Source organism: Belonocnema kinseyi, chromosome 9 (genome assembly GCF_010883055.1).
Source record: "Belonocnema kinseyi isolate 2016_QV_RU_SX_M_011 chromosome 9, B_treatae_v1, whole genome shotgun sequence".
In the NCBI taxonomy this organism is placed as follows: Eukaryota; Metazoa; Arthropoda; class Insecta; order Hymenoptera; family Cynipidae; genus Belonocnema; species Belonocnema kinseyi.
Window position 1 is genome coordinate 126208675 of NC_046665.1, and position 14298 is coordinate 126222972.

Below are 14298 nucleotides of genomic sequence, written 5' to 3' on the forward strand. Positions count from 1 at the left end.
TCGAACAAAAATCTATTTCCTTATGAAAAAAATTGTTTATGTTAAAAAAGCATTGAAAAGGTTTAAAATTGAAAAACAGTATAATTTCGAAGTCAAAGCGCTAAAAATTAAACAATTTCAATTTGAATTGGGGAATCACGAAACTAGTCTAATTTTCGATAAAAATTTCGAAAATGTAAAAACGTTTTTAAAATTGTACATTTTAAGATTCAAATTTAAAAAATTGGATTATTTAAAAGTCATAGGAATTGATTTGAATTGATCTTTCAAAGTCAAAGCTTCTGAAACTCTATAATTTTAAATTGTTATTAATAATAAAATTACAATTTAAATTTACAGCTGATTAGAATTTTTTTTTAATACAAAAACTAAATGGCATATTCAAAAAAAAATACTTTCAAACTAAACATTCATTTAAAAATGAAAAAAGTTTTAGTCACAAAAAATTTTGATATTAAAACTTTTTATGCTTGAAACCTTAAAAATTTCAATTATTTGAAGTAAATTTAAATCGATTGAAAATTGATTAAAAATCGATTAAAATTTTATTTAAAAATCTTGAAAAATCTAGAAGTGGTTCAAAATCTTTCCAAATTCAAAATAATTTTTGAATTTTTGTCGGAACTTTTAAATATATTTCAAAATGAATTGAATTTTCTCTAAAACTTTTATAAAATCCTGCAAATAAAAATAAAAATTTGGATTTATAAATAACAATAGAACACTTATTATTTGTAAAAATATTAGATTATTTCTAAGAGATATTTAGAAGTTTTAAAAAGATTCGAATTAAATTTATAAATTGAAATAATTTGAAATACTTACAGCCGAATTGAAAATAAATTTGAGATTTTTGCAGATTTCAAACAAAAAATTTAGAATTTTTTAAAGAATTTTGAAAGACTTCAAAATAATAAAAATTTTCTTAAGACTCTTAAGAAAATTGAAAATAATTTTTTACTTTGAAAAATTATTGTAACAGAAAGTTAAAGATTTTAAGAGATTAAAAAAATGGTCAAAGAAGAACATGGAAGATTTTAAGGATTTTTTTTTTAATTTGCAGGATTTTCAAAAATTTAGGAAAATTTCGATTAATTTTAAAATATATTTAGAAGTTCTAAAAAATGTTAACACATTTCGTTTAAATTACTTGAAATGACTATAAAAAAATTAATAGAAATGATATATTAATAAATTTATTTATTAAATTTAATATAAAAAAATAATATGAAGGAATACCTTAAACTCTGAATTAAAAATATATTATTGATAAATCATGAAAATTTTTATTTAAAAAGAAAATTATCGGAATAAATAATATATTAATTTCAATTCTTATTAGGACTTTCAGATTGAAACAGCTACAATCTGGAAATTCTCAAATTTTCAACGGATCTAGAATTTCTTGGGCAAATCTTTATTTATTTATTTATATTTACAGTTGATAAAATAAAACTGTTTTTCATCAGAAATTTTCAACTTCAAATGTTTTTAATTATAAATTGTTTAAATCCTCAAAATTGCTCTTTATTATTTTTAAAAAAACTGTTCAAATCGAACTTGGGCAGATTTTTCTTCTGAAAATTCATAAAATTCACGGTTTCCCGGTCCGGCGGCCACCTTAGTTTTTATTTTAAAAATCTGGGATGTTAAAAACTTCTACTTCTTTAAGCCTTCAAAGCTGAATTTTAAAATTCTTTAAAATTTAAAATGGAAAAATTTTGAAGTGAAATATTTTCAAATTAAGCAATCTAAACTAAATTATATAATTATTTATAAAAATCACAATTTATTTATATCTTTATATATATTTATTTTCATTTTATACTCATTTTTTAATTTTTTCATTTAAAATCTTCCTTCAAAATTATTATTCATTCTAGAAATTTCTGAATAAAATGTGTTTTAGTTTAAAATGATTTATTTGTTGAAGTCCAGCGAAAAATCGAACAACTTTAAGATCTTACATGTAAAATAAAAGATTAAAATAAGGAATAAAAAACAATATTGCTGTAATGTGATTTCATTTGTTGAAATTGTACAATTTTAAGCGTTTCAATTCGAAATTTCTTTATATTTACATCTCAAATTAATTAATTCAAACCTGACCATCAAGGCTTTTAGTGTGAAATTTTGAAATATTTAAGAGCGAAATGGTCATTTTCACCGTTGAAAACTCTAGAATGTTAAATATTGCGAGAAAAAATGTGAATCTGTTATGTGCGAATTTCTCTCAAAGGATTGCCACTATTTTTTTTTTAATTTTCGTCTCCCGGGTTTCTCCCGGTTCTCCCGATAAATGTTTTCAGTGCAAAATTGCTTCATATTTACATCCAAAATTATTAAATGCAAGACAGATATTTAAGGCTTTTAATATGAAATTTTGAAATATTTAATATCGAAATGGTCCTTAAATTTTGAATCTTTGAATTTGAAACCACAATATTGTGAAATTTAAAATAAGAAAAGTCCGAAAATTAATCTAATAATTAATGTAAGAAAAAAACTCTAGTTTCAAGGCCTGAAAGATAAAATTATTTTAGAATTGCACATTTAAGACTACAATTTTAAATTTAAATTATAAAAATTTAAAAAACGATAAATATCTCCCGGTGCAAGTTTCTCCCGATTCTCCCGGATGGTTGGCTACTCGGGAGAATCGGGAGAAACTTGCACCGGGAGATGCTATATGATACGATTTTCACTTTTCGAAATTGCCGAAAATTATCGATATAATGAAAACTTGAATTTTACTGCGATCAGAAATAAATTGCTTGGTTTTTAGATTAAATTCCCGATCAAGTTGCCAGCTCGGAAAAAACCAGGAAATTATGAAAATCAAGTTCTCGGACACCCTGTCTAGTAATCCGTTAGGTAATTTAAACACGGCCCCTGAAATTTTTCATGGAAATTTCCTGACTCAATAATATCCTCACCTGTAGCAACCATGCAAAATTAGTTATTCTTGGTGTGATTAATGATTTTTGAAAACTTACAGGCACCCCAAACTAAGCCGTCCATCTCGATGGATCTGACTGCCTTCTCCATTTCTTCCATATTGGTCTCATCTCCCCAGGGCTTGACGTCGATGACAATACTCGACTTGGCAATGAGGGCCGGTTTCTTCGATTTCTTTTCGGCGTATGCCTTCAGTCTCTCCTCTCTGATTTTCGCTGCCTCGGCGTCTTCCTCCTCGTCCGAACCGAAGAGATCGACATCGTCTTCCTCTTCGGCGGCCGGTTTTCCTCCTGCTGCTGCTGCTGGAGCAGTTCCACTTCCCAAAATGGAAGCCTTCTTTTCCCCAGGCAATTTCTTCAGATCGTACGATTTGATGTGATTGTACCACCTGAGAGCGTGTGGGTTCGAAGAGTTTGGCGCTTTCCCAAGAGCTTCAAAGACTGCTACATCAGCCTGAGTTGGTTGATATCTGGAACAAAATTCCAATTTTTTTCCAGGGTTTCGAGATCAAGAAACCAACTTTTTCCAGGTCTCCTTTTTTTTTACATCAAATAATCAGATAACCGTTTCGCCGATCGCGCGGGTATCATTATAAGTACAATATGACACGAATTTTCAACTAAAATAATAAATGTTCATGAAAAAATTAATGTTTAATCAAGTGGTTCAGCTTTCTACAAGGTATAGTCAATTTTTTATTCAAAAAGATGAATTTTCTACTAAAAACAAATTTATTTTATAAAACATAATAAGAATTAACAATGTCAGATGTTGGTATAAATTAGTAATTAATTAGCAACAGTAGCTCTAATGCAATAACAAATGATTTATTGGAATAAACGAATTAATCAATTGAATGAAGGATTAATTAACTTAAAAAACTTAAATTTAAATAAATAAATTGAGAAGATATAGTTTTTATTATTTTTTAAAATCTTTTTATGAAAGAATTAAAAAAAAATTATATCGTTTCACTTTAAGATAACATGTTCCACATTTCTCATAAAAATACATACAGTTTTTATTCAATTTTTTATATTAACACAAAGGAATTTTTTCAAATAAAAGTATAGTTTCAATTTAATATAAAATGTTCAATATTGTTTATTAAAATACAGTGTTTGATTGGTTTTTCAAATTTCTACGGAAGAGTTTTATAAAATACAGCGTTTATATAATTTTTTTTTATTTCTACGCCAGATATTTTTTAATGAAGATATCGTTTGAGTTTAAGATGAAATGTTCCATATTTATTATTCAGGGTAGCCGCTGGCCCGGGAAATCTGAAAACCTGGGAAATGACAGTGAAATTATTTTTTGACCGGGAATTTTACAAATTTTTAGACAAAAAAAAATTCTCTCCAAGTTGGATTTCAACAGTTTTTTAAATCACCACTTGAATTTTAATCCTTTTCAATTATGACATCATTTAGTTTATAATGCGTAATCCGAAAATCTTCTACTTTAAAAATTTTCTATTTTAAGTTTTAAATTTTAATTTAAAGAATTTTAATATGCAATCTTGAATACTTGCATATTTAATTAAATAATTTTTTTTACTAAATCTAAGCTTCAAGTATTAAAAGAGAACAATAATAACTTTATAATAACTTCATAATAATTCATAATAATTAATTTTGTATCAAATATTGGTTCAGTCTAAAATATTCAATTTTAATCTATTCAATTTAAAATTCGTTTAATTGGGAAAAAGAATAATTATTGAATAGTTAGAAATATTTCACCAAATATTTAAAAGTAAAAAATTTGAAACTGAATTGTTTTACATAGAAAGCTTTGAATCTCTAGAATTTCGCAGAGCTTTTAAACTTTTAACGCTACAATTTTAATTGTTCTATTTAAAAAAATGTTTTATTTACAATTCATTTTGTTAAATTTTGACGTATATATAATAATCGAACACTTATTATTTGTAGACAAAATTTGAGTAATTTTAAGAGTTATTTAGAAGTTTTGAAAAGTTTCAAAATTAATTTTGAACTTAAAATGATTTAATTTTTTTTTTAATGTAGATTTTTGCCGATTAAAAAAAAATGTAAGCTTTTTAAGAATTGTCAAAGGATTTAAAAGAATAAAAACATTTTCTTAAAATTCTTAGAAAAATTGAAAATAATTTTTCATCTTAGAAATTTTTTTAAAGAGAATATTCGAAAAGATTTAAACAGATTTCTAAACCTGTTAAGAACGAATCTGGAAGATTTTAATAATTTTTTTTAAATTTGTAGGATTTTCTAAAATTTGAAGGAAAAATTTGATTCATTTCAAAAACGAAAATAATTTAACTCATAATTTAAGAAGTATTCTTTTTTTAATTTATTTTTTCAATTTTTTACGTTTCTACCTTAAAATTGTTTAAAACAATATAATATAAAAAATGTAAAATTAATTGATTCTTTAATTTAGAACACTGAAAAAGATAACGTGAATTAAATTCTTGTCTGAATCTTCGAACTCATTCATTTCTAAAAGTTAAAAATTCTAAATTTTGTAGTTTATCTGCATTTTATTAAAAATTGTTAAATTGAAAAGTGTTTGTACCTTCCATTTTTTACATGTAAATTTTATTGGCCGTGAAAAATGTTTCAAACCCGAGAAAAAAACGGGAAATTGCCGGGAATTTTTGTCTTGGATTAAAACGGCCACCCTGTTATTAAAACACTTAGTCTTTATTTAATTTTTAATATTTCTACAAAATACTTTTAAAATATAAAGATATAGTTTCAGTTTAAGAGACAATCTTCTATAATTTTTATTAAAATATATAGTTTTTATTACATTTTTTTTTTACAATTCAACGAAAGAATGTTTAAAAATAAAAATATCGTTCTAGATAAAGATAAAATGTTTCATATTGTTCATTCAAATATGCATACTGTACTTATTGCAATTTTTATGTTTGTGCGTAATTTTTTTTGTTTGAATCGAAGATAATTATATGTAAAGATATTATTTTATATCTCACAAATAATTCAAACAAAAATATAATAATATTAATTGGCAATTCTTATATAAACAAAACTAATATTAAGACTATTAAATTGAAAAACATTCGAAATCAGTTCATAATTTTAGAATTTCCAGATTTAAACTTTTGAAATTAAACTGTTTAAATTTGAAAGTCTTATTAGTTAGACAAATGTAAACACCCGATTGAAACTTAATAAACTATTCCTAACTTTTAAATTACTTTAAAATAATATATTCGTAACTAAAGGCTTTAATTAAATTTCGAATATTGGTTCAATTTAAAATATTCCATTTTTAAACAATTCAATTTGAAATTATTTAATTCAGGAAAATAAAAATTATCTAATATTTAGAAATATCTGACTGTTCATTTAAAATCCGTAATTACAAATTAAATACACAAAACCAGACCAAAAAACTAAACTTTGAACGTTACAATTTTAATCACACTATTTAAACAAATTTAATTTGTTACTCAAACTGTTGAATTTTTATGTATAAATGACCATTTAACACCTACTGTCCTTAGAAAAAATTCGAGTAAGTTCGAGAAATATTTTGAAGTTTTGAAAGAATTTAATCTTAATTAAATATCTGAAATGATTTCAAATAATTTTGAAGATTTTTAAGAATTCTGAAGGGCTTTAAAAGAATAAAACACATTTCCTTAAGATTCGTAGGAAAATTGAAAATGATTTTTTATTTTGAAAAATTAATTTAAAAGAGAATGCTTAAAAAGATTTAGAAAGATTTACGAAATTATGAAAAATGAATGTGGAAAATTTTAAGCATTTTTTTTTAATTTGTCATAATTTTTTTAAAAGATTTAGGAAAAATGCGAATCATTTTAATAGAAATTTAGAAATTCTTAAAAAGTGCCAAAAATAATTTAAAATTTGAACAACGTACAACAACATTCAGATTTTTCAAGTTTTTGAAATAAAAGTTCAAAGTCTTTTAAGAATTTTTAAAGTGTTTGAAATAAAAATAATTTCAATTTTAATTTAAGAAGTGTTCAGTTAAAAAAAAATATATAATTGTTTAATTTTTAATGTTTTTAGCTTAAAATTCCCTAAAATAATATAATTTGGAAAATGTTTAATTCATTGACTGATTCTTTAATTTAGAGCATTGAACATGATAACGTGGATTTATATTTTTGGATCTGAAAAATGTATAAAATTCCTAGCCAATAAATAAATTAATTAATAAAAACGGCATCCCTGAAATAAAATAACACGGTCCCGAAATAACATGTCAAATTAATTGTCAGATAACAATGTTATATCAGCCATTGTTAATATTCAATTTATTGAGAGTAAAAGCATTTAAGAACTTCTAAATATCTTTTAAAATGATTAGCATTTTTCCTCAATCTTTTCAAAAAAATGTGCCAATTAAAAAAAAAATGCTTCAAATCTTCCACATTTATTTTTCATGGTTTCGCAAATCTTTATAAATCTTTTTAAAGATTCTCTTAAACTAATTTTTTGCAATAAAAAATCATTTAAAATTTTCCTACAAATCTTAAGGAAAATCTTCGAAATTATTTGAAATCATTTCAAATATTTAATTAATTTTGCATTTTTTCAAAACTTCTAAACATTTCTTGAACTTTTTCGAATTTTTTCTAAGGACAGTAGGTGTTAAATGGTTATTTATAAATAACAATTCAAGAATTTGATTAACAAATTAAATTGTTTTAAATGCGGTAATTAGAGTTGTAACGTTCAAAGTTTAGTTTTTTGTTTAGTTTTGTGTATTTTATTTGTAATTACGGATTTTAAATGAACAGTCAGATATTTCTGAATATTAGATAATTTTTATTTTTCTGAATTTAAATATTTCAAATTGAATGGTTTAAAAATGGAATATCTTAAACTGAACCAATCTTTGAAATTTAATTAAAGCCTTTAATTAAGAATATATTATTTTAAAGTAATTTCAAAATAAAAAATAGTTTATCATAAGTTTCAATTGGGTGTTTACATTTGTCTAACTAATAAGACTTTCAAATTTAAACAGTTTAATTTCTAAAGTTTAAATCTGGAAATTCTAAAATTATGAACTGAGTCCGAATCATCTTGTAAAATCAATTATTATTTACTTTTTAATACTTACAATTTAAAAATGATTAATTTATATTCAAATCTGATCGACTAAAAATGTTTTCGTTTTATCCTAAACCATCTATTTTAAACATTTCTAATTTTTTTAGTCTTTAAAACTTTGTCAACTAAAAAAAAAACGATTTTCAATATATATATATATATACAAAATATTATATAAATAGTTAAATTTCGAACAAAAAAGTCAAATTTTCTGCATTGTTGTTAATATTTTAACCAAATACATCAACTTTCAACCAAATAGTTGAATTTTTAACAAAAAAGAACAATGTTCAACAACAAATTAAAAGTAACATTTTCGAGTAAGAAATTAATTTTACAGGGAAAAGAACACGAATTTTCCATAAAATAGTTTAATTTTTAAACAAAGAGATGAACTTTCAATCACAAAAACAATTAACAGTTCAATTTTTACACAAGTAGTTGAATTTTCGCTGTAAGTAATAAATTTTGAACCAAAAATAGAATACTTACATTTTCAGTTAAAAAAGTAATCTTTTAACAAACAAAAAATTAGTTTTTAACAAATTAGTTAAATATTTTAACCAACGATGTGAATTACAAAAAAAAAATAATGACTTGCGAGATTTTATTCAAAATCGCTAACCAATAAAATACTCTGACATGAATTCTAAATGAAAAATGTAATATTTTGGACATTTTAAATAAAAAATATTTTATTTTATATCAAAAAGAGTTCAAATCATCAAAAAAAAAAAAAAAAAACAGATTTTCAACTTCAAAAGATCTATTATAAACCAAATATAGAAGTTAAATTATCATTTAAAAAATTAATTTTCAAACCATTTTTCGCGAATTATTCCTTACATTTTGAAAAGAAAATTCAGCATTTAAAAAATCGAAGCTTTTAAAAATCTTATAGAACTTTGCAATGTTGTTTAGAAATTTAATTTTTTTAAATGGTAAATCATGTATAATTTTATTCCATATCTTAAGAAAACTTGGTGTTTTCTTTGAACCTTTCAAAATTCTTAAAAAGCTTCCATTTTTTTTAAACATTAATAATATTATACAATAATATTAAACATTCTAATATTCTATGAAAATGATTGCAATTTTTTCTACATTTTTTCTTATATTTGAATAAATTTTTAAACATTTAAACTATCTTTTAAAACGACGGTAGTTTTCATCAAATTAAAAAAAAAATTCTTTAAAACAAAGATGATTATTCATTTAAATAAACTTAAATCCTTAAATTGCGGATACAAAACATTATTAAAAAGCATTAAATTTTGTTTCATCAACCACTATCAAACTGTTTCAGCAGGATTGACATTATTTAATAATTTTTTATTCGTAAAAACGCACTACACTATCTTTATTTTACATTTGGTACTTTCAAAATTTGTTTTAAAGTTATACAAAACTTTAAACTAATATAATTTCCGTGAATATTTTAGTAAAATTTTTTTCTTCATAATTTAAAAGTAGCACGTGAGCAAAAAATAAATTTTTTCTCATTCTGAGAATGTTTTGCATACCCAGTATTCAAGATAACATATGATAAGTAATTATATTCTGAACAGATAGTGATTGTGAAATAACCTGAATCAGTACGTTTTAAACAATTTTTAATTGTACACTTTTTAATAAATAGCGTTTAATTGAACAATTTTCAATTAAATCCTTTCAATTATTCGAACATTCAAACATTGTCAAATTTCAAATTTAAAGCGTTGAAAATTGTATACTTTAAAATTAAACGCCTGACTGGTCAAGCAAATTTGAAAATACATATTCACATTTCTTAAATATTTAAATATACATTTTCAGAAGCTCAAATTTAAAATGATTTTAAAAATTCTGTTTTGTTAAAAATTCAGCATTTAGGGTTGAAAATACATCTATTTTGGTAGAAATTGCACCTCTTTTTGTTAAAACTCACAACTTTGTGGTTAAAAATTAATCTTCTTTTTGTTGAGGACTCAACTATTGTGTTCAAAATTCGTCGTTTTTTATTTTTAATTCAAATCTTTTTGTTGCAATATCAAATGTTTCATATTGTTCATTCAAATATGCATACTGTACTTATTGCAATTTTTATGTTGCTGCGTAATTTTTTTTGTTTGAATCGAAGATAATTATATGTAAAGATATTATTTTATATCTCACAAATAATTCAAACAAAAATATAAAAATATTAATTGCCAATTCTTATATAAACAACACTAATATTAAGACTATTAAATTAAAAAACATTCGAAATCAGTTCATAATTTTAGAATTTCCAGATTTAAACTTTAGAAATTTAACTGTTTAAATTTGAAAGTCATATTAGTTAGACAAATGTAAACACCCGATTGAAACTTGATAAACTATTCCTAACTTTTAAATTACTTTAAAATAATATATTCGTAATTAAAGGCTTTAATTAAATTTCGAATATTGGTTCAGTTTAAAATATTCCATTTTTAAACAATTCAATTTGAAATTTTTGAAATTTTTGTTGCAATATCAAAGTATTACATTTTTCCTTAAAAATTAATATTTTATTGTTAAACATTAATTTTTTTGATCGATGATTCATTATTTTAGTTGGAAACGCTTTTTTCAACTATTGCTTTCAACTTTCAATGTAACTATTCCATGTTTATATGAAAATTTAAACATTTCGTTGGAAATTAATTAATTTTTTTTACTGAAAATTAAACTATACATTTTTTTATGTGAAAATTTATCTTTTTGGTAGAAAACTAATCTTATTAGTTGAAACTTGATCGTTTTTGATAAAAATTCATTTCTCTAAATGAAAATTGAAGTATTTTCTTGAAAAATTGTCTATCTTAGTGGAAAATCTTAGTTGAAAACTCATCTTTTGGGTTAAAAGCTAAATTTTTGTGAAAAATTCATATTTTCGAGTTGTAAATTCAACTTTTTCTTAAAAATTCATATTTTCGGATTGGAAACGCAGCTGATTTGCATGAAATTCGTAGGTTTAGCTTAAAAATTCAACATTTTGGATACAATTTTTTTTTTATTAACTGATACAAATTTGTTCGTTGAAAATTCGATTCTTTTGTTGAAAATGCCTCTTTTTGGTTTGAAAATTAGTCTGTTTTGGTTGAGGACTCAAATATTTAATTGAAAATTCGTTTTTTTTTGTTTAATTTAACTGTTTCCGATCAAACTTTTAGCTAAATTAATTTTTTTATATTGAAGACTTATCACCTTCGTTAAAAATATATTTTCTTAATATAAAAATTGGTTTTTGTTATTTTTAAATTAGTTTCTTTTGGTTGAGGATTTAAATAATTTGTTAAAAATGCGTTTTTTGGGTTTAATTCAAGTCTTTCTAATTAAAAATTAGACATTTTTTGTTAGAAACATCGAATTTTATACTTTCCGGTGACAGTTCACTTTTTTACCGAATATTCATTATTTTAATTAAAAATTGTTAACTATTTTGTTGAAAATCCTCTTTTTGGTTTGAAAATTAATCAATTTTGGTTCAGGATTTAAATAGTTTCTGGAAAATTCTTATTTTTTCTTTCACCTAAAATATTTAAATTTTCATATTGTTCAATTTTTAATTGGGGATGAATTTTTAATTAAAATTATATTTCTTCAACAACAAAAAATTAAATTTCTACGGCAAAAAATAACTTCAAATAAAAAGTGAATTAATTAAATTTGCAACAATAAAAACAATAATTTTTCAAAAATAGTTTAATTTTAAGTAAGATGTTTAATTTTCTAAAAAAAAGACTAAATTTCAGCAAAATATATGAACTTTCAAAGAAACAAAAAACTATTAAAAATTTAATAGTTAAATTTTGAGTTAAAAAAATGAATGTTAAACTAAAAAATGAATTTTTAACTAAAAAACTTCAATTTTCAAAAAAAAATGGAATTATCAAATTTCCCCCCAAAAAAATTAACTTTAAAACAAAACAAAATATTTAAATTTTCAACAAAAGTGATGAATTTTCAATTAAAATTATAAATCTTTAACTGGAAGTCGAATTTTCAATCATAAACATTAATTTTCAACCACAAAGATAAATTTTCGATCAAAAAGGACAAAATTTCAACAAAATAGATCAATTCTCATTGAAAAAATATAAACAAAAAATGAACTAATTTTCAAATAAATGATTTAAGTTTTAATTAGAATAATTAGATTTTATTTGCAAAATTAATTTAAAAAAAAACTTTAATTAAAGAGATTAATTTTTAACTAAAATGATAAATCTTCAAGCAAAAATTTAATTTTAAACAAGAATTGTAATGTTCTAATACAGAGACGAAATTTCATCAAAATAGATGAATTTTCAACTAACAAAAATAAATTTTTGACTGAATATTGAATAGTTAAATTTTGAGTTAAAAAATTAATATTAAACCATTCAGATGAATTTTAAACAAAACTGATGAAATATTCAACTAGAATAGTTTCTGTTTTCAGTTGAGAAAATTAATTGCCAATCGAAAAAAACAATTAATTTTCAACGAAATAATTAAGTTTCAATATGAATAGTTAAATTTTCATTAAAAAAATGAATTCTTAAAAAAAATAAACACATTTTCAAGAAAATAGTTTAATTGTCAATTAAAATGATAAATCTTTAAACAAACGAATTTTCAACAAATAAAAATTTTATCGACAGTTAAATCCAGTAATAAACTTGAATCTATTTTTTACATTGAAAAAAAAAAAATTATTTAATTTTACATTAAGATTGAAACAAAAATTTAAGCACACTCCAGAAAAAATTCCTTGACATTTCTAATTTTTCGAGGTACATAAAAATTACCTGACAATTCGAGGTTTTCTAGGTTAGTAGACACCCGGGGCATTTAATTATTTTTAAATCCCAAATCTTTCCATCTTAACCTAACTCCAAAAAACGGAAAAAATCACGAAATTTATTTTAAACACAAAAGAAATACCGAAAACTCGCAAGAATTATCCTTTTTTTAGTGGATTTTTAATGAAAAAATAAAATCAGACTGCACGATCTGACAAAGATAGGTTATGGATTCGTGAAAAGAAAGTTAGAGCGAGATAAAAACTTTTTTGACGGGAGATTGGGATCAGCTGAGAGGTTATGTGAGAATTGGGAAAACATAAAAAAAAAGTTGGATTTCGCCGATTCTTTGGAGAAAACAGACAAAAAAGGAAAAACAGAAAGGATCCTGTAATTTGGGAGATACAAGATGCCGACATGCAGAGCACGTGTGCCGCAAATCATTGAAAGACAATCAAAGTAAACTCACCCTTCGATGTAACTGCGTTCTGCGAGATAGATGTTCAAGTCCTTGACACCCTGGTCAGTCTTAAGATCGCCCACGGCCATTTCTAACGAGTTTTTAATTAATAAATATTGTACTCAACCCAACTACAAGCAATCTTGTGTCTTCTTGGACCGGAAAAGAGAGACGCAATTTTCTCGTCGACTGTATCTTACGAAATGACGTATTTCCGACTTTAAAAGGCGACTTCACAAGTATCGAAGAGAGCGCCAAATTCAAAATTACAAATATATTTGAAAATTTTGTTTAGATTTTCTAAATCCTGTCCGGTTAATTACTCTTAAAATCTGGTATAAACTATCTCTGCTATCTTATGCAATCTCATGCAATCCTTGTCATTTTAATATAATTCTCTCATAATTTTTTCGCGATTCTTGAAAAATTATTACAGAAAATCATGATAAGAAAATCAGTACAGAAATCATTAATGTTAATTAAAATGATGAAAGAGTTGATGCAAAACATCGAAAAAGTATGAACGCATAATTTCTCTATTTATTTAACCTAGGAATTTAGAAAATAAAATTCCCGCCACTGTAAAATTCTCGAATAATAAAATCTCTGAATTGAAAAATTCTCGAATAATAAAATTTCCGAATAATCAAATTTCGGGACAGAACAATTCCGAAAAATAAAATACCCGACACTGTACAATTCCAGAATTGGAAATTTCCCGAATAATGAAATTTCGGGGCGACTGAAAAATCTTGTAAAATGAAAATACCAAAACTCTACAATTTCTAAATTGAAAAATTCTCGAATAAAGTTTTAATAAAATTCCCGAACGTTTATAACATTGCCAAAATGGAAAATTTCCTAATCATAAAATTACCGAATTGGGAATTTCTTGAATAACAAAATTTCCGAATAATGAAATTACCGAGTAATAAAATTTCTGAATTGAAAAATTCTCGAATAATAAAATTTCCGAATAATCAAATTTCGG

General features: G+C 23.3%; 1 protein-coding gene across 1 annotated transcript; it reads right to left on the reverse strand.

Moving 5' to 3' along the window:
* Window positions 1-2955: 2955 nt before the first annotated feature.
* Window positions 2956-13485, reverse strand: LOC117180737 (elongation factor 1-beta'). The gene is made up of 2 exons (XM_033373228.1): window positions 13317-13485; window positions 2956-3427 (listed from the first exon to the last, which is right to left on the reverse strand). The coding sequence occupies exons 1-2, from the start codon at window positions 13394-13396 to the stop codon at window positions 2956-2958; spliced, it is 552 nt and encodes a 183-aa protein (XP_033229119.1). The 5' UTR covers window positions 13397-13485.
* Between the last annotated feature and the right edge of the window lie 813 nt (window positions 13486-14298).

Bases quoted from the DNA above. Each gene is read 5' to 3' on its own strand.
- LOC117180737 (XM_033373228.1), bottom strand. From the start codon at position 13,396: ATGGCCGTGGGCGATCTTAAGACTGACCAGGGTGTCAAGGACTTGAAC. The intron at 3,428-13,316 runs GTGAGTTTACTT...ATTTTGTTCCAG, and splicing joins GAACGCAGTTACATCGAAGG to ATATCAACCAACTCAGGCTG.